A 21,146-nucleotide genomic window follows, 5' to 3' on the forward strand; every position below is an offset into this window, starting at 1 on the left:
GGAAGAAGAAGACAGGAGGAAGAAGAAGAGAGGGGGCCGGGCCAAAACTCAAGAAAACAAGGGCTGGGCCCTGGGTCCGCGCAAGGGAGAGAAAAAGAGGGGAGGGGCTGGGCTTTTGCTTTCTTTGGTTTTTTTCTGTTTTTTTTTTTTTTTTTTGTTGTTTTGTTGTTTTTTTTTGTTGTTTTTGTTATTTATTATTTATTATATGAAAAAAGAGAAATAAAAGAAAACAGGGCCTAATTAATAACTTAATCTAAATTTAGGTGTCAACAGTTGAGAAGTTATTCATTTCCCTCTCTTTTACAACTAGCTTTCCCATCCAAGCATAACCTCAATAACACCATGAAGCGTCTTACAGTTACTCATCAAATTAGGCGAAACTATTGTAACCAAAAGAATAATAATAACTTTACAAATTGGAAAAAGAGGACAGATAAATACTAAAGGGAACTTTTTATTGAAATGCAAATGATGTTGCTTTCAGGCTGTGTCCACAAATCTGCACTTCGCAACCTTTTAAAGTGGCTGGACGCACACGACTCAGTACAAAAGTCTCGCGACATTAAATGAAGAAAAACAAGAAAGCACACAAAGTTAACAAGGGCACACAAACAAAGTCAATTCAATAAATGCATTTGAAGACAAACATAGCAATCCGTGGGGAACTCTTCAATGACCTTTGCTGGCATTCCTTGTCTTCATGCTTAGTAGATCTTCTTCATTAAATGCTTGTAGTTTTTTGTCTTCATTCTTCATCGGGCGCCTACCATGAATCCAGACTTTCTTTGAAGAACATCAAAACGACCAAATCTAGAAACCAGCAACCAACATGCTTAAATCCAACCATTATTTTATTTTATTCAAACAGAAACTGGCCATGGGCAACGCTTGCCATCATCATCTGAAAAGAGAAACAAAGAAGGTTCTTGCAATCACAAGCCAAAGAGGACGAAAAAGAAAGGTTGTGAGCGGGAGGGGGTTTAATCTAAATTTTTTCCAAATGCGCTCCAATGGAAATAATATGTGATTCCGCCTTCCTTCCGAAAAAGCCAACAATCTTATGACGGTCTTCTTTTATAGTAAAGCCCGCTGGCTCTTTTTCGCACTGCCCGTATTGGTGAGTTACAGGATCGGCGAATCCAGGAACGGTAGTTATTCTCAGGCCGCGGATGATAGTCTTACGTTCAAAGGGTCCCGTCCAGACACCTATCGAAGTTAGACGCTCGTAGGGAAAATCCAGCCAGATCTGCAAGAATAGCAGAGCGAAACATGTTGTACTTGTTAGAACAGAGGAAGGTTCGGACCATAAACTCCTAACTCTTGGATAACAAAAGAAGTGACTCGGTCTTCAATCGATCAAGAGAAACTGAAGACGAAAGAGAGAAAGGACAGAGCCGGAGGGATTGAGATAGGGACTAACCCATTTGCCCGAAGACACGTCTTGTCTGCCATGTGGAGAGCCTTCGACCAAGACACCATTGTCATCGTACATAAAAGTGATGGACTCAATTTTTTCGTTGGCCTTGCAGGCGATCACCCGAAATCCCCTCACATTAGTATGCACTCCATCATCCCATTCTTTTCCACCTGAGCCACCAAATTGTAGCGAGATTTTAGAAGGATATATGTACGGTATGGGCTCCGCATACACTCCTATGGATTTGAGAGTCTCGCCATTTGTTCCATAAAAGCCTGTGATTCTGCTTCCGGTTGATGGATACCAAAAGTACTTCCCATCGCCCTCCTTGCCGTAGCGACCGCGTGTTCCTCTATTACTGTAAAATGTGAGCGATTTGATGGCACCATCCTCTCCCACATAACCAGAGATCGATGTTAAGTACTCCCGTGGATAATCCTTCAATTGAACCTGCGCAATCTCAATAGAGTCTCTTGGTGTGGGACAGGAGGTGAAAACAAGACCAATTTGTCGAGTTTAATTTACTAAATCACATGACCGGACACATACTCAGATCATCTCCGCTGATGAGATTAATGTAAAAGTGAGAAAAAGAAAAAAGAAACAAAAAGAACACTAACCTGTTTTTCCCCGAAGACTTCTCCAGTCCACTTACCGTGAATACGTTCGAGACCTTCTTCACTACCGTTATCAAACAGAAACCTGATATAACGGAAACCACTTTGGTCGGGCATGGGCATTACGTAAATTTCCCTCACACCGTCAAATTTATTTTCCTCCCGATCCTCTTCACCTGCAAATGGCTGCCCTTCGAAATATGCTCCAATTCCACGAAGCTTTCCAAAATCCCACCCGTAGAATCCGACAATTTTGCCACCCGTTGGGAGACAGACTCTGTCTCCCTCGTCGATTCCATTCTCATCACCAATAGTTATGGGCCTATTTTTGTTAGTCAGAAACCTGAGACGTTTAATGCCATGATCCGTCCAATATCCGGACATTAAAGTCAGATACTCCCCTGTACCCTGCAATAATAGACATAACCATCAAAACTCATAAATAAATTCTCGAAATGTTCTCCCACCGTCGTCGTACGTAATGCGAGTTTATTGAGAATTCTAAAAAGCATATGTCCATGTGGGGGACGTACCATTTCAATCGACTTCTCCTTCTTTCCACCCTTGACCCCATGCGTCTCCGATTGCCACGTTCCTCCATCCTTCTCTTGATACTCAAACGCGATTGACTGGATGAATCGCCCTCCCTCTGAATCAAGTTCATAAATGATTTTCCTTACGTCGGTGTGTTGATTGCCATCATCCCACTTTGAATAGATTGACCTTATTTTACTCCCGATTAAGCCCACAGACTGGACGCTGGCAGAACGGGAATTCTCGGACTGTAGCTTGACACGTGCTCCAATAGATGTGAGAAACCCATTATTATTACCACTCACCAAAAGCTGTACGACTTTCCCTCCTTTGGATGGTACGGAAAAGTACTCCCCTTCCAATTTCATTTTATTAGTAGGTCCCAATATCCTTTTATTGGTTCGAAATGTGAGAGAGTTGATTCCCTTATAAACACCATTCACCTTTTGGAAATACCCAGAAAAAGAAGTTATGTACTCTCCTCTTTCCAATTTAACCTGCAAACAAGCCCCAAAAAGACATTCGACTTGAGGGATTATAAGTTGCATCATTCAATGAGCAAAATAAATCAGCAGTTCATTTTTGAAATATGGTTCATTATCGGTACAATAAATAATATGCTAAGATTTGGGTGAATTATGTTTCCTAATATTTGGTAGTAAATTTCATTTTGTAAAATCAGAAGTTAATTTACTCTTTATCTGTGGCTAGATTTGTCTTTGCCTAATTTTAATAAGCGGAAGTCCGTTATTTTTTCCAGTTGGTTTTCGAACAATCATACCAATCTTCATGCATCAGAATTTCATGTCAATTTGCGAAGCAGTCGTTAAGAATCTCAAGGTTCATAATTCCACGATCGACTAATGTTATATGATAAGCTAGAAAGATGAACTTATGACATTTAAGTAGAAACGGAAAAAGAGAAGAAGGAAAGAGTCTAGATGCAAACCACGAAGCTCTTCCCGTCATTTTGCGGTTTGAAGACGGTCTTCTTGTGGACTTTAAAAGTAACGGACTCGATGAAGTCTCCGTACTCAACATGAATGCCCTTTCTATAAATCCCCTTTCTATATCAACAGTTTTCCAGTTATTTTGACCTTCGCCTCCAAAAGGCCCGAAGGTGAAATCATTACCGGAATATTGAGAATGGATCTTGTTGACAAGGCGCTCGACTATTATGTCAATGAGCTTCGATTCATCGCTGCCGTAAAGTATTAAAAAAAAAAATTTATGAGCAATGTGGATGACAAAAATGAATATAAACATATACCCCAAGAGCCAACATAAGACAAATGTTGTACACAAATTTCTACGTGGGTATATGAAATATGAATAGAAAAGATCGAGCTTGAATCACCATAGGCCTTGGCATGTGTAAAAAGAAATGGTGATTAACTTAAGCTCTGCTTTCAATTGTGACCTCATCCTGCGACAGAAGAGGGTGCGTCGTACCATGCATATTGCATGCCAAGAAACAACACATTTCTGGTTGAGGCCGTTAAAACAGTAAATATTAAGAGTGCGCTCATTTTGCATAACCATCAAGATTTGGAAAATATTTTTCAAAATATAATCACTTATTACTACTTACTAAAATGAAAGAATGAAGCACATTTGCGTCATCAACGAAAATATTTAGACATAAATTATTGTCAAATGAAAATAATTTCCATTGACTAATTTTTTAAAGCAATATAACTAATCATTTTTCGATTTGTTTTTTTTGAAATCTTGAGTTTTGGTGAAATGAACTCGCCACAAGTGAAAGAAAGAAAAAAAGAAAAAAGAGTTTCGTCAATACTTTACTCAATTTCTACTGCGTTATCATGTTTTTGGGCATAAAACTCCAAAATATAGCCCACGAAACGTATGAAAGCTAAAAAACCAAAATAATCTTAGCGGAAGAAACATAGCTTACCCCCATCATACAATTTTTTGCATACGTCTCCCTTTATAGTTCTCATTTTAGTTTACCGATTTTCAACAATGTGCGCTGCAAACTTGGGGAGTATTTAACACGTTTTGCTTTGGCTTTCTTAAAATTTCACGGCAAAATATGAAAAAGCATCTTTATATTTCAGCTTCATATTAATTCGCAGATTAAGTTTCGCAAACCTACCATTAGCATTCTGATTACGTGTAAGAGCTGGTCATATCTACGAATTTGTCATAGCATTCTGATTACGTGTAAGAGCTGGTCATATCTACGAATTTGTCATTTTCCTTCCGATCTTGCCACTTTCACCATTTCAAATTCACTCAATAAAACTTCACTTGCCAGAAGCCCTAACCTATCCCCCCACCCACTGCTCCACTCCTCCCCTCCCAGCATTGCCAATGCAAGCTGCGCCCTGGCCAACCACGCCACCCCCGCTGAGCCACAACTTAGATCTGTTGAGTTCGACTCAAATCTGAGTCTCCAAATCTAAGTCGAGCTCCATGCCGATCGTCGCCAAGAAGAGGGATACACAGAGAGAGAGAGAGAGTGCACAGAGAATTCAGTAGGGTTCGATGGCCGCATAGCGTTGGTCGGAGTCAATGGTGAGAGCCCATTGCAGGGAGAGAGCAAGGTGGGAGAAAGCCAGAGCAAGTGCTAGAAAAGAAAGAGGGAAAACGGGGGAATGGTTCAAAGGTTTGGATTAGCCAGAGGGTGGATTGATCTTTTTGAATTCGAAGATTTTTATTTTCTTTGGCGGAATTTGAGGATCATGCTAAGAAGTGCAAATTATAGGTTTTCAAAATCTAGGATGAAAACTGATATTGGAATAAAACATTGAGATGGTTTTTGAAATTATTCCTATTTTACATCTAAAATCTTGAAATTAACAGGTAAAGTCACATCATGTTTTACATAAATTTTCTCAAAATGGCAATAAGAATTTTTCAGGAAAGTCGAAAGAGACTTCTACTTGCCTTGTTCCCTTAAGAAAATCAATTCTGTCGATTGAGCCAAAATTCCATCCCCAAAGCAGATACGCCAAAGAAATAACATCAAAAAAATAAATATCACAGACTACGGTACTAGGCTTCAACTTCGAGTACGTACCCTTTGGCGGCTTTCAACTCGTAACCCGCCTTCGCTAGGGCACTCCACCTCTTCTGAGCATCTGTCTCTGTCTTTCTCCTGCTTCTGAGAGCTTCCTTGAATTTGTTATTACTCGCCAAGTTTGAAACGCCTGCCCTGTCTATGTAAAAGATGGGAATTACCACGAGTTTGGGGTCTTTTTGGCAGTAGAGGATCTCGACCAGCTCGTTCAGGCACGGGCTGGAGTCAACATACTTCTTGGAGAACACGACAAGGGCGAAGGCAAACGTCAGCCGGCGGATTGCATGGAGGCGCTCGGCCTCGTTGTTCTTTGTAGCGCCCTCTCTTTTGTCATCTACGAAGTGGCCAATCCCCACCTGGTGCAGACGTTCGAAGAGGTTTGATATGAAGGTCTTTCCCGGTTCATCCTTCACGAAACTCACGAATACGTCTTGTTTCCATGGAGGATGAGACATGGTTCCTCTCTTCTTTTAACTCGGCATAGAAACTTTGATTGAGAGGTCGTATGTGTACTTAGTTTGAATGACATTTGAGAGGAAACCGATGTCTTTTTATAGCTGAAGGTACATGTCTCGTCGTGGTACGATAATTTACCAGGTAAAAAAAATAAAAATTGATGGGATGCAACTCTTTGATCAAAAAAATTAAACTTAATTAAAGACTTGTTCATGATTGGTTTGGGGAAATTTGGAGTCTGACTTGGATTCACTTGACAAATTTGATCAGTTCTCATTGACTTACAATTATTATTATTTTTTTTTCCTTTTGGTCAGGCGACAAAATTAGGTAAGGAGCTAATGCTCCTAGAAAACAGTGCGAGATGCTCAATTCGTTTTTTTAATGTTCTATTAAAACTATACTAACATTAAGCAATAAACGTGAGTGTATGGAAATATAGATGCAATAAATGGATATGGAATCTCAAAACAAAAGAAACACTACATTATCATGCACGTCCAACCCCAGAGAGAAAACAACGCAAACAAGTCACATTTTCTTCCCGTGATCACGGCAAAATTTGTCTAGATCCAGATTCTACAGACTTGAATATCTATGGTTGATTAGGTGACTCTTTTATTAGGCCCACATGAGATCCAACAGCCGTGTCGAGCACCCCATGCATTCACCAATAAGGATATACAACCTTATATAGAATATAGCTACACCATATATGTGCTTAATCACACTCAAGTTTTTCACATGCAATTCTTAGCATAGCATAGACTACCCTAAGCATAAAATGCAAAGGTTACGGAATCTCAAAACAAAAGAAACATTACATTATCATGCACGTCCAGCCCAAAGAGAATAACGCAAACAAGTCACATTTTCTTCTTGAGATCATGGCAAAATTTGTCTAGATCCAGATTCATCAGACTTGAATATCTATGATTGATTAGGTGACTCTTTTATTAGGCCCACATGAGATCCAACAGCCGTGTTGAGCTCCCCATGCATTCACCAAAAAGGATATACAACCTTATATAGAATATAGCTACACCATATATGTGCTTAATCACACTCAAGTTTTTCACATGCAATTCTTAGCATAGCATAGGCTACTATAAGCATAAAATGCAATGGTTACGGAATCTCAAAACAAAAGAAACATTACATTACCATGCACGTCCAACCCCACAGACAAAATAACGCAAACAAGTCACATTTTCTTCCCGTGATCATGGCAAAATTTGTCTAGATCCAGATTCGTCGGACTTGAATATCTATGGTTCATTAGGTGACTCTTTTATTAGGCTCACATGAGATCCAACAGCCGTGTCGAGCTCCCCATGCATTAACCAATAAGAATATACAACCTTATATAGAATATAGCTACACCATATATGTGCTTAATCACACTCAAGTTTTTCACATGCAATTCTTAGCATAGCATAGGCTACTATAAGCATAAAATGCAATGGTTACAGAATCTCAAAACATAAAGAAACATTACATTACCATGCACGTCCAACCCCAGAGAGAAAATAACGCAAACAAGTCACATTTTCTTCCCGTGATCACGGCAAAATTTGTCTAGATCCTGATTCGTCAGACTTGAATATCTATGGTTCATTAGGTGACTCTTTTATTAGGCCCCCATGAGATCCAACAACTGTGTCGAGCTCCCCATGCATTCACCAATAAGGATATACAACCTTATATAGAATATAGCAACACCATATATGTGCTTAATCACACTCAAGTTTTTCACATGCAATTCTTAGCATAGCATAGGCTACTCTAAGTATAAAATGCAAAGGTTACGGAATCTCAAAACAAAAGAAACATTACATTATCATGCACGTCCAGCCCAAAGAGAATAACGCAAACAAGTCACATTTTCTTCTTGAGATCATGGCAAAATTTGTCTAGATCCAGATTCATCGGACTTGAATATCTATGGTTGATTAGGTGACTCTTTTATTAGGCCCACATGAGATCCAACAGCCGTGTTGAGCTCCCCATGCATTCACCAAAAAGGATATACAACCTTATATAGAATATAGCTACACCATATATGTGCTTAATCACACTCAAGTTTTTCACATGCAATTCTTAGCATAGCATAGGCTACTATAAGCATAAAATGCAATGGTTACGGAATCTCAAAACAAAAGAAACATTACATTACCATGCACGTCCAATCCCAGAGAGAAAATAACGCAAACAAGTCACATTTTCTTCCCGTGATCATGGCCAAATTTGTCTAGATCCAGATTCGTCGGACTAGAATATCTATGGTTCATTAGGTGACTCTTTTATTAGGCCCACATGAGATCCAACAGCCGTGTCGAGCTCCCCATGCATTAACCAATAAGGATATACAACCTTATATAGAATATAGCTATACCATATATGTGCTTAATCACACTCAAGTTTTTCACATGCAATTCTTAGCATAGCATAGGCTACTATAAGCATAAAATGCAATGGTTACAGAATCTCAAAACATAAAGAAACATTACATTACCATGCACGTCCAACCCCAGAGAAAATAACGCAAACAAGTCACATTTTCTTCCCGTGATCACGGCAAAATTTGTCTAGATCCTGATTCGTCAGACTTGAATATCTATGGTTCATTAGGTGACTCTTTATTAGGCCCACATGAGATCCAACAACTGTGTCGAGCTCCCCATGCATTCACCAATAAGGATATACAACCTTATATAGAATATAGCTACACCATATATGTGCTTAATCACACTCAAGTTTTTCACATGCAATTCTTAGCATAGCATAGGCTACTCTAAGTATAAAATGCAAAGGTTACGGAATCTCAAAACAAAAGAAACATTACATTATCATGCACGTCCAGCCCAAAGAGAATAACGCAAACAAGTAACATTTTCTTCTTGAGATCATGGCAAAATTTGTCTAGATCCAGATTCATCGGACTTGAATATCTATGGTTGATTAGGTGACTCTTTTATTAGGCCCACATGAGATCCAACAGCCGTGTTGAGCTCCCCATGCATTCACCAAAAAGGATATACAACCTTATATAGAATATAGCTACACCATATATGTGCTTAATCACACTCAAGTTTTTCACATGCAATTCTTAGCATAGCATAGGCTACTATAAGCATAAAATGCAATGGTTACGGAATCTCAAAACAAAACAAACATTACATTACCATGCACGTCCAACCCCAGACAGAAAATAATGCAAACAAGTAACATTTTCTTCCCGTGATCATGGCAAAATTTGTCTAGATCCAGATTCGTCGGACTTGAATATCTATGGTTGATTAGGTGACTCTTTTATTAGGCCCACATGAGATCCAACAGCCGTGTCGAGCTCCCCATGCATTAACCAATAAGGATATACAACCTTATATAGAATATAGCTACACCATATATGTGCTTAATCACACTCAAGTTTTTCACATGCAATTCTTAGCATAGCATAGGCTACTCTAAGCATAAAATGCAATGGTTATGGAATCTCAAAACAAAACAAACATTACATTATCATGCACGTCCAACCCCAGAGAAAATAACGCAAACAAGTCACATTTTCTTCCCGAGATCACGGCAAAATTTGTCTAGATCCAGATTCAACAGACTTGAATATCTATGGTTGATTAGGTGACTCTTTTATTAGGCCCACATGAGATCCAACAGCCGTGTCGAGCTCCCCATGCATTCACAAATAAGGATATACAACCTTATATAGAATATAACTACACCATATATGTGCTTAATCACACTAAAGTTTTTCACATGCAATTCTTAGCATAGCATAGGCTACTCTAAGCATAAAATGCAAAGGTTCAGAATCTCAAAACAAAAGAAACATTACCTTATCATGCACGTCCAGCCCAAAGAGAATAACACAAACAAGTCACATTTTCTTCTTGAGATCATGGCAAAATTTGTCTAGATCCAGATTCATCGGAGTTGAATATCTATGGTTGATTAGGTGACTCTTTTATTAGGCCCACATGAGATCCAACAGCCGTGTCGAGCTCCCCATGCATTCACCAATAAGGATATACAACCTTATATAGAATATAACTACACCATATATGTGCTTAATCACACTCAAGTTTTCACATGCAATTCTTAGCATAGCATAGGCTACTCTAAGCATAAAAATGCAAAGGTTACGGAATCTCAAAACAAAAGAAACATTACATTATCATGCACGTCCAGCCCAAAGAGAATAACGCAAACAAGTCACATTTTCTTCTTGAGATCATGGCAAAATTTGTCTAGATCCAGATTCATCGGAGTTGAATATCTATGGTTGATTAGGTGACTCTTTTATTAGGCCCATGAGATCCAACAGCCGTGTTGAGCTCCCCATGCATTCACCAAAAAGGATATACAACCTTATATAGAATATAGCTACACCATTTATGTGCTTAATCACACTGAAGTTTTTCACATGCAATTCTTAGCATAGCATAGGCTACTATAAGCATAAAATGCAATGGTTACAGAATCTCAAAACATAAAGAAACATTACATTACCATGCACGTCCAACCCCAGAGAGAAAATAACGCAAACAAGTCACATTTTCTTCCTGTGATCACGGCAAAATTTGTCTAGATCCTGATTCGTCAGACTTGAATATCTATGGTTCATTAGGTGACTCTTTTATTAGGCCCACATGAGATCCAACAACTGTGTCGAGCTCCCCATGCATTCACCAATAAGGATAATACAACCTTATATAGAATATAGCTACACCATATATGTGCTTAATCACACTCAAGTTTTTCACATGCAATTCTTAGCATAGCATAGGCTACTCTAAGTATAAAATGCAAAGGTTACGGAATCTCAAAACAAAAGAAACATTACATTATCATGCACGTCCAGCTCAAAGAGAATAACGCAAACAAGTCACATTTTCTTCTTGAGATCATGGCAAAATTTGTCTAGATCCAGATTCGTCGGACTTGAATATCTATGGTTGATTAGGTGACTCTTTTATTAGGCCCACATGAGATCCAACAGCCGTGTCGAGCTCCCCATGCATTCACCAAAAAGGATATACAACCTTATATAGAATATAGCTACACCATATATGTGCTTAATCACACTCAAGTTTTTCACATGCAATTCTTAGCATAGCATAGGCTACTATAAGCATAAAATGCAATGGTTACGGAATCTCAAAACAAAAGAAACATTACATTACCATGCACGTCCAACCCCAGAGAGAAAATAACGCAAACAAGTCACATTTTCTTCCCGTGATCATGGCAAAATTTGTCTAGATCCAGATTCGTCGGACTTGAATATCTATGGTTGATTAGGTGACTCTTTTATTAGGCCCACATGAGATCCAACAGCCGTGTCGAGCTCCCCATGCATTCACCAATAAGGATATACAACCTTATATAGAATATAACTACACCATATATGTGCTTAATCACACTCAAGTTTTTCACATGCAATTCTTAGCATAGCATAGGCTACTCTAAGCATAAAATGCAAAGGTTACGGAATCTCAAAACAAAAGAAACATTACATTATCATGCACGTCCAGCCCAAAGAGAATAACGCAAACAAGTCACATTTTCTTCCCGTGATCATGGCAAAATTTGTCTAGATCCAGATTCGTCGGACTTGAATATGTATGGTTCATTAGGTGACTCTTTTATTAGGCCCACATGAGATCCAACAGCCGTGTCGAGCTCCCCATGCATTAACCAATAAGGATATACAACCTTATATAGAATATAGCTACACCATATATGTGCTTAATCACACTCAAGTTTTTCACATGCAATTCTTAGCATAGCATAGGCTACTCTAAGCATAAAATGCAAAGGTTATGGAATCTCAAAACAAAAGAAACATTACATTATCATGCACGTCTAACCCCAGTGAGAATAACGCAAACAAGTCACATTTTCTTCCCGAGATCACAGCAAAATTTGTCTAGATCCAGATTCATCAGACTTGAATATCTATGGTTTATTAGGTGACTCTTTTATTAGGCCCACATGAGATCCAACAGCCGTGTCGAGCTCCCCATGTATTCACCAATAAGGATATACAACCTTATATAGAATATAACTACACCATATATGTGCTTAATCACACTAAAGTTTTTCACATGCAATTCTTAGCATAGCATAGGCTACTCTAAGCATAAAATGCAATATTAAAAAAAAAAAAAAAAAAACACAAATAACATATTATGATAAGGGGTGTTCAAGAACATAAATCGAATTAGCTAGGGCATGAGGATATCGCAAAGAAAACCGAGGAGTACTCTACATACAACCTCTACTTCTCCAAACTTATAGGGCAATATGGCAAATAATGTCAAGTGAACTGACGATGACCGATTACATACACTGTCATGTTCTAAGAATGATGGACGATGTACCCTTGTGCAAACGCATGACATGTAAAATCTTAGGCACACATGGTCAGCTCTCCATAATGGTGTCTTACATGCACACTGAGCGAAGTGAGGAGTGTTGGAGAAATCTTCTTGAAGTGTTTTGAAGCTGACAAATCGTTTCCATCAGTCTAGTCTGAAGGCTTGCAGACTCTGCTGTTTAAAGTCTGAAGACCTCCGGACAGCCAGACTCAAGACTCAAAGTCTATCCTCATTGACAGTCTCTAATCCGCTGAAGAAAGGTTATCTAGAACTGGATGTTTCGTTAAGGATTTAATCTTATCAACTGGAGAAGATCTCATGGCTGGAAAAGACATAACGGAGTCCTTTGATTGATCGAAGATTGACTCGATAATTGAAGATCCGGTGATTGCCTAAATATTATTGGAAGGTTCTACTTATGGGAAACCGAGATCCCGATTGTATGGGCGAACATGATTGATAGGCTATCGACACGTTCCTTTAATAGCTCGAACAATCTTCCTAATTGATTCCGTCCAACGGGTAGATTGGAGGAATTCCTTTGGTAAGTGCCAATGGGTATGATGGCATAAATGAGTATATAAGGAAGACGGTCTTAGTTGTTCAAGGTGTGCGCGATAGAAGAATTCCAAAGTCTGAAGCTCCTTTTTGTTTAGACAATTCCTTTGAGCGAATACTTGTATACAAAATAGAGTCTATATTTGTGAGAAATCTTGAGGAGGTGTGGTAGAACATCTACACTATGGAATCAAGGCAAAGCTGTGCTGTAACTTCTCTTTTGTTCATAGTGGAATCCAGCCAATAGGCTGTCAGTGAAGAAGAGTGGATGTAGGCTTGATATAAGCCGAACCACTATAAACCGCGTGTTCAATTTTCTCTTCTCTCAGTCTTACTTTGATTATCGTTTGTCTCAAACCCATCAACTGTCTAGTATTGTGCAATTATCGAAGAAAAATCTTTTATATACCTATTCACCCCCCTCTAGGTACTTATACTAGCAATATCAAGGAGGCTTCGAGATCTTCCATGAAATCCGACAATATTTCCACCAGTTGAATGAAATGAAGAGTACTTCCCTTTCTCGATCCCGAATGGTCCTTCAGCTCTTTTGTTGCTCTGAGATGTGAGGGAGCAAATCACAACATGTCCAAAATCATCTCTTATGTAACCAGAATACGAAGTCAAATTCTCTCCAGGGTAATCGAGCTTAATCTGCAAAAATTGAAAGGGAGATATTTCAATGAGAAGCTCCTCACTGTAGAGTAGTAAAATCTCCAAAAACAGACCCCCACTGATTAACCAAGTTAGAATAATAAGGCACAAGATCCGAGTAGAACATTTCAGTGGGTCCAATTTTGCGTATGAGTTTTTAACATCGAGATAACTTTTCAGCGTTGGTCGTTGTAAAAGTTAATGCCCTCCGGTTCCAGCCGTTTGAAAAGGTGCGATATGAAGGTCTATGTAGCACGGACACTGTCTAGAAGCCTTCATGTCGTGTCCGACACTCCAACACATGTCCAACACGCTCCGACACGTCCCGACACGCTCCGACGCGCGGTCAACGAGTGTCGAAAAATCTGACACGTGGTCAACTTTCTCCGACACGCTCCGACAAGCGATTCCAACACGCACAGGGTCAATTTTAAAAATTTCTAATACTTGAGGAGTCAAAATATAAATATATACAAAAGAAATAATAAAAGAAGTAATAAAATTGCTATAAATATACATGCACGGGGTCAATTTCTTTTTTCAGTTTTGTTTTTTTAGAATTGTTTTATTTTTTTAAAAAGTCTTTTACTATGAAAGAAGTAATAAAAAATGCTATATATGATAAATAAATAAATTTAAAAATATCATTTCAGCTTTTTTTCTTTAAATAATGTTTTTTTCCTCTAAGTTTTGTGCATTATTGTAACAAATTAAAATAATGAATGGTATTATTTAATATTTGGGCATGACATTGGCTATTGATGAGATAAGCCAAGATTGACATGCAAGTCCAAAATTACGACACCGCTTCATTCAATTCTTACTCTACGATATTTGCAGCATCTCTCGCTACCGAGAGAAAGAATGATGATGGCTCAACAAATGAGAAATGCTTTTTTATCTTTTCCTGATGTTGCTTGGGCTGTTTATTTACCATTGTTCGAGTCTACCGAATCTGATGAGCATTCATTCTGTGAACATCATCGTACCCAGCAGCGAAATTAACAAAAAATTGGCTGCACTTACAGAACATTAATTCCTTCTAGTAAGTCAATGTACTTTCAGCAACAAATGCCACAAAGTAGCCAACTAAGGAAATACTCCGTCCTAAATATCTATGATGAAATATCATTCGAGTTAATCCAGGGCAAAGATCAAGCTCGTACAAACACAGAATTCTGATCAACAAAAAAAGGGAAAAAACTTAGGCTGATGGAATTTAATATTTGAAATTTTTTACAACAAGCAATGTTTGGGAAACATATTGAGAAATGAATCAACAAGACCGTATCACATCACCAGGTACACAAATTACAATGTGACTCGTATACTGAAAGCGGACCATAACAGGGGCCAAAGTCTATTGCAGAAAGAAGGATTAATCAACCAAGAAGTCCGCACTACTGTTTACCAGAAAGAGAGCAGAGCAAATACCAAACATTCAAAAGAGAAATAAAGATACCACATGTTCACAAAGATAATCCAAGAATCAGCATCATTGCTCAAAAGCACATTTGTTATGCTAATTCGCTTCCATTTCCTGCAGAATAGAAATTCAGCAATTGTTGCTTGTGTCTTTTACACTACAAACTGTAGATTGCATCACTCTCTTCCTTATTAAGCTAACAATTCAAGCAATCATATTCCTTTATTAAGAACAACTGAGGCCAACATTTCACAGAGGAATCTGCCCAGCCACCAAATTCACATTCCAGACAATCGAAACTTACCTTGGATTGTTACTTAGATTCATCAAACACGCAATCAATAGAAAAGAAATCAAATTAATCTCAATGGTCAGGTGATCCAATGTAAAAAACATGAGAATAAATTTTAAGCATGCGGGAGATAATGCTGAGAATTTCTTTCTCCTCCCAATAGAAGAGATTGTACAGTTTACGGAACATTAATCCAGAAACCGCCAAAGTAACATAGATGTAAACGGAATCATCTTTGCAAGATTTTTGGCAGGGAGAACTAAACAAGTATTGGCCATCTAACAGACAAACATGCATTGCAGTGAACGTTGATTTGTGATTCAGATTATTAATACGAACATGTCACAGTGAGCACTTCATGCGATGGATCATACAAAGCACTTACAGCGCGCACATTGACACGCCAACAGTGAATTTGAACAACAAAAATCACACAAATATGACCGGGTCTCTCTTCATGAAGCTAAGAACAAAGAAGGAAGATTATAGTGTTTATTTTATCCGATGCATGAAGGACGATCGGATCAGAGGAAGAGGTGTCATTGTCTCTTATGATTTGGAATGATTCAATAATCTTCGTTAATTGAGACAGTTTGCGTGCATTTGTGGGATTCTAATGGAGGATCTTTGGTTCCAAAACTAGAAACCAACTCCCCAACCAGCATTATCAATCATGGGATTAATTAAGCATAACTTTTTATTCTAAAGAATAATGTCATTTGCATTATTTGTCATTTTGAAAATATCAATGTTAACATAACATTATCATATTACTATTGTTCAATAATTGCAAGATAGAGATGCCACGTAAACATGATTTTTTTTTTTAATTTTAAAGAATAAATGTATGTTGTGTTTTGCAAAATTTCTTAATAAAGGATAATCTCCAGTTAAATGATTAGTTTTTCTTGTTTTGATGATTAATTTGCATATGATTGATGTGGATGTGAACTCCCATCGCGATATTTTTAAATAGAGCCAATCACATATTTGCTATATCTTAATTTTACTGTGGTGCAAGTACACACAAAGAGAATATAAGTGATACAGATGCAGGGGATATTCGATTACTCCTTTCGTTTTTTGTAGGTTAGGTGAAGGGAAAAGAGATGAGAACAAAATTATCTAATGCGGCAAGTGATAATGTTACATTGTTCTCTCATGCTTCGGAATGATTTGATAATCTTCACTAATTGAGACACCCTCTTACATGACACATGAGAGTTTATTTTTGACTAATAAGCAAATTTAACTAAAAATGAAGTGCGTGTTCAATTTTCATGTTAGTAAGCTACGATGAAGAAATCATCTCTTTTTTAGTCCACTTCTTTTAATGATCAAGGGGCACAAAAGTTGAGGCGTGACTACCTAGAGACCTATGGTACGGCCTAGACGTTGCATATATTGGTCTTTTTTTGGCAATTTTATTTACATTTACATTTTCAATTGTTATTTTTTTATTTTATTTTTTTTGGTAAAAGGTAAGAAATTATATTAGAGCTTTGGAACAAGATACAAAATTGGCACCAAAAACTTCTACTCTAACTGCAACAGCAGAAAGAGTGAAAGGGAGCCAAGTAACAAGCCAAACAGGCAAAAAGCAAGAGAACCAAAGCTAAACAGCCCAAACCAAAGGCCAAGCGCCAACCAACAAACCCAGCAACCCTCAGAAATACAAAAGGGAAAGGGTCGAAGAACAGAGAGCCTAAGAGAAGGCTAGAAAGCAAAACAAGGCACAGACTAGACGCTTAGGACGAACCAGGCGACTGAGCAAAAACCGAAGGGTCAAAACCCCAACCTTTCTAGAGTCTCTTGTTCTTTGGAGACATAGGAACATTTCTGAAGGTAAGAGCTCGGTCCTTGACCGCCTTAATAAGGTGATTCTTTAAATCCGAGATCGCGAAGGATTCTCCACGGAAAATGATGCAATTCCTCTTTTTCCAGATCATATAGCACATAGCTGCGAAAGAGAACCGTGCAATACTGTGATAAAAGTCCTTTCCGGCTAAGAACTTAAGCGCCCAAGAGATGGTATCCATCCAAGTTCTACTCCTCCAAGGAAGGTTACACCTAGAAGCCCAGAAGTATGCAAGCGTAGCGGAGTTGTGACATTCAAAGAAAAGGTGGTCAATTGAATCTGGTTGGGCATTGCAAAAAGCATATACCGTATAATCAATTCTACCATAAGAGAGGAGGAGCATTTGAGTGGGTAGGCGATTTTTAGTAATAAGCCAAAGAAGGAACTGGTACCGAGGAGCTATGGCACTATCCCAGACTAGAGAAGCCCACGGAACACAGTCTCTTTTCGCTCTAATGGTGCTCCAAGCAGAAGAAACCGAGAACGAACCAGTTGGATCACACCGCCAAGAGAATTGATCAGGAGCCAAGGATAAATTCGGGAGGACAATGCCCCAACTATGGAGAAGAGATTTTAGCGTGTATCCTGCAGGAGAAAACAGGTCTGCCACATCCGCATTGTTAGGGAGATTTATACTGTCCATCATAGAGGCCGGAATAAAAGTGTCCAAGGGGCCACAAGGAAGCCAATGGTCATGCCAAAGAGAAACCGAAAGCCCATTACCGATTTTCCAAAAGAAGGAGAGCCGAAAAAACCTTCTGAGTTGTAGTATTTTCTTCCACGCCCAAGAACAAAGAGAGGGGCAGGAAGAAATCCAGAAATTCACTTTCTTTAAGAAATTTGAATGCACCCAACGGCACCACAAGGATTCTTTATCGGTAAAGAGTATCCAAATATACTTAAGCATTGAAGCTTTGTTGCAATCCTTCAGTTTTCGAATGGCTAAACCACCTTCTTCTTTGGGAAGACAAACGTCATCCCAAGATACCTTAGCACCCCCCCGGCCCAGGGTAGTGCCCTTTCATAGGAATTGTCTCAAGATACGCTCAATGGTCATTAGAACCGAGGAAGGCAAGGAGAAGACACTAGCCCAAAAGGCTTGTATGGAGTGTAGAACTGACCTTATGAGCTGAAGCCTACCTGCAAAGGATAGAAAACGTTGAGCCCAAGATTGGACCCTGGCAGTTATGCGATCTATCAAGACGATGCAGTCTGCTTTCCGCAGTCTAGAAGAAATTATAGGCACACCCAGATAGTGGACCGGGAGTTTCCCTTCTTGAAAGCCAAATGTCAACAGAATTGTGTTCCGCAGGGATGAAGGCCCGCCCGAGAGAAAGATCTCACTCTTGTTCTTGTTCGGAAGAAGCCCACTCCAGGAGGAGAAAGTATCCAGACCCCTTTTAAGCATTACCACAGAAGGCCATCATCTCGCAAAAAGAGGTGAGATAGCTTCACGCGACAAAAAAGGAACACATCATCTGCAAAAAAGAGGTGAGATAGCTTCACAGCTTTACACCTCCAGAAATACTTATAATCTTTGGCAGTTGTTCGCGAGTTCAAAATTCCCGAAAATACCTCCATAACTAAAGTAAACAAGTAAGGAGACATAGGATCTCCTTGGCGGATGCCACGGCCGCCTTGGAAAAACCCATGCAATTCACCATTAATAGAGATGGAGTACTTAGGAGTGCGAACACAGACCATGATCAGACGAATAATCCAATCTGGAAAGCGAAAAGCCAAGAGAGTGAGCTCCAAGAAGTCCTAGTCAACCGTGTCGTACGCCTTTTGGAAATCAACCTTAATGGCACATTTTGGAAGATAAGGTTCTAAATGGAAACCTGCAAACAGCTCTTGAGCCAAGAGAATGTTATCTCTGATTCTTCTACCCTTCACAAATGCATTCTGCGACGGGCTTATGAGGTCATTCAAAACAGCAGCTAGGCGATTAGCAAGGATCTTCGTAATAACCTTATAAATCGTGTTGCAACACGCAATGGGCCTGAAGTCAGTAACAGCACAAGCGTTGGGATTTTTGGCACCAGAGCCAAGATAGTGTTATTTACCTCTTTGAGAAGACGACCAGAAGAGAAGAAGTCTTTGATCGCTTCCAAAACCAAAGACCTCACAATATCCCAATTGTTCTTAAAGAACTCAGTTGTATAACCATCCGGACCCGGTGCTTTGCCTTTGGGAAGGGAGAAAAGAGTGTTCTTTATCTCAACATCAAAAACTGGGGCAGAAAGAGAGCACACCTGAGCATCCGAAAGAGGCCTCCGAATAGACATAGATACCTCTTGAAGTGAAGGCTTAGACAGCACCCCATGAGGTGAAAGAAGGTCTGTGAAGAAGGATACAAACACTTGCGGAACCAATAAGGGGTCCGTGACCATAGGCCCAAATGGATCTTTGACAGAAAGAATTCGATTGCCGAGTTGTCTTCTTTTGACAAAGTTGTGGAAGAATTTAGTGTTCCTATCCCCTTCCTTAAGCCATCTTACTCTTGACTTTTGTCTATAGAAGGATTCCTCATGGTTCCTCAGGTCGACAAAGATACGCCGCTGACATTTCTCTTAGTCTGTAAGCTGGACGTTTTCAGGGTCAGCTTGAAGAGCAACTTGGGTGCTGCGAAGAGCCTCTCTTGCTTCTGTTGTCCTCACCGAGATGTTTGAAAAAGACTCCTGGTTAAGTAACTTAAGGCGGCTTTTCAAAATCTTCAGTTTGGAGACAAGTTTGAACATGGGAACACCTTTTACCGGGCTGTCCCATGCCTGCCGCACAATAGAGAGGAAATTTGGGTGCTTTGACCAGAAATCAAAAAATTTGAATGGCTTCTTTTTAGAGACCGGATTAAGAACTCTTACGATCATAGGAGAGTGATCGGAGATCCCCGGGTTAAGGAAAGATGCTTCCGAGAAGGAGTAATCAAGGTTCCACTTGGTGTTAACCAAGACCCGATCAATCTTTCTCATCTTCCTATTCGCACCAGCCGAGGTGGACCAAGTAAAGCGGAGACCCACATATCTAAGATCAACCAGCTCTGTTTGGGCTAAACACTGGCCGAATTCATCAAAATAAGGAATCCAAGTATCCGGGCTTCCAAAACGATCCGAGGGATCTTTAATGGCATTGAAGTCACCAGCAACAAGCCAAGCAGTGTCCTGTAAGACATCATTATGGTAGATGAGGTCCTCCCAAAGTGGTCTTCGACGCACAAAAGTGTGATCACCGTAAACCACAAAGATACAGCAGTGAGAATTAGAATTGTTGAGTTTAAGACAACCATGAATAGCCTGGGCACTGAAAGCGAACGGATCAAAAGTAATGAGATCCGGGTTCCACCCAACCCAAATTCTTCCACGAGGAGAAAACTCATAGTTCGAAGCCCATTTCCAACCCCTTATCAAGGTAGAAGAGACAGACTCGAATAGGGACTCAGGGACTTTCGTCTCAATCAGACCGACCAGGCACAACTTGTTCGAAGAAACAAATTTCCTGATCTCAACCCGCCTTATAGGATTCATTATACCTCTAACATTCCAAAAACCCAAAAACATATTTACAAAGGGAGGAAAGAAGGTTACCTCTTCTTAGAGGGCTTGCGACTGGTAGAAGTCGCTTTTGTTGTTGCAGAGGGGGTCGGGTCAGGAGGATCAGGGCAGAGCAACAGAAAATGTTCCTGTAAACTTGCCATCCCAGTATGAGGTGGGGGGCCTTTCAGCGAATGGGGGCCACCCGATAGTAGATCATCATCACTTGAGTCAGCATTGCTGTTAGAGCTGCAAATTTCATCTGAACCTTCCAAAGGGGCCAGAGGGCCAGGAGGACCTTCCTTCTTAGGAGCAAGGGAAGGACGACCCGTATTAGCCTTGGGAGGGGCTTTCAAACTG

The 21,146-nt window shown here is 39.5% G+C and overlaps 2 protein-coding genes across 2 annotated transcripts; both read right to left on the bottom strand.

Annotated features, from left to right (window-relative positions):
* Window positions 1–567: 567 nt before the first annotated feature.
* On the bottom strand, window positions 568–6,147 carry LOC104452527 (PYK10-binding protein 2-like). Its single transcript, XM_010066983.2, has 6 exons — window positions 5,615–6,147; window positions 3,518–3,769; window positions 2,568–3,065; window positions 2,038–2,442; window positions 1,421–1,867; window positions 568–1,246 (listed from the first exon to the last, which is right to left on the bottom strand). The coding sequence occupies exons 3-6, from the start codon at window positions 2,934–2,936 to the stop codon at window positions 986–988; spliced, it is 1,482 nt and encodes a 493-aa protein (XP_010065285.2). The 5' UTR covers window positions 2,937–3,065; window positions 3,518–3,769; window positions 5,615–6,147; the 3' UTR covers window positions 568–985.
* Window positions 5,590–6,069, bottom strand: LOC120286397 (TMV resistance protein N-like). Its single transcript, XM_039317336.1, has one exon. It carries the CDS (start codon window positions 6,067–6,069, stop codon window positions 5,590–5,592), a length of 480 nt encoding a protein of 159 aa, XP_039173270.1.
* Window positions 6,148–21,146: the final 14,999 nt, after the last annotated feature.

Source organism: Eucalyptus grandis, chromosome 7 (assembly GCF_016545825.1).
Source record: "Eucalyptus grandis isolate ANBG69807.140 chromosome 7, ASM1654582v1, whole genome shotgun sequence".
Taxonomy (NCBI): Eukaryota; Viridiplantae; Streptophyta; class Magnoliopsida; order Myrtales; family Myrtaceae; genus Eucalyptus; species Eucalyptus grandis.

Excerpts from the sequence above, each read along its gene's own strand:
- LOC104452527 (XM_010066983.2), bottom strand. The coding sequence starts at position 2,936 with ATGAAATTGGAAGGGGAGTACTTTTCCGTACCATCCAAAGGAGGGAAA. Across the intron at positions 1,868-2,037 it reads AAGTCTTCGGGGAAAAACAG|GTTCAATTGAAGGATTATCC; the intron begins GTTAGTGTTCTT and ends GAGATTGCGCAG. Across the intron at positions 1,247-1,420 it reads ACGTGTCTTCGGGCAAATGG|ATCTGGCTGGATTTTCCCTA; the intron begins GTTAGTCCCTAT and ends CTATTCTTGCAG.
- LOC120286397 (XM_039317336.1), bottom strand. The coding sequence starts at position 6,069 with ATGTCTCATCCTCCATGGAAACAAGACGTATTCGTGAGTTTCGTGAAG.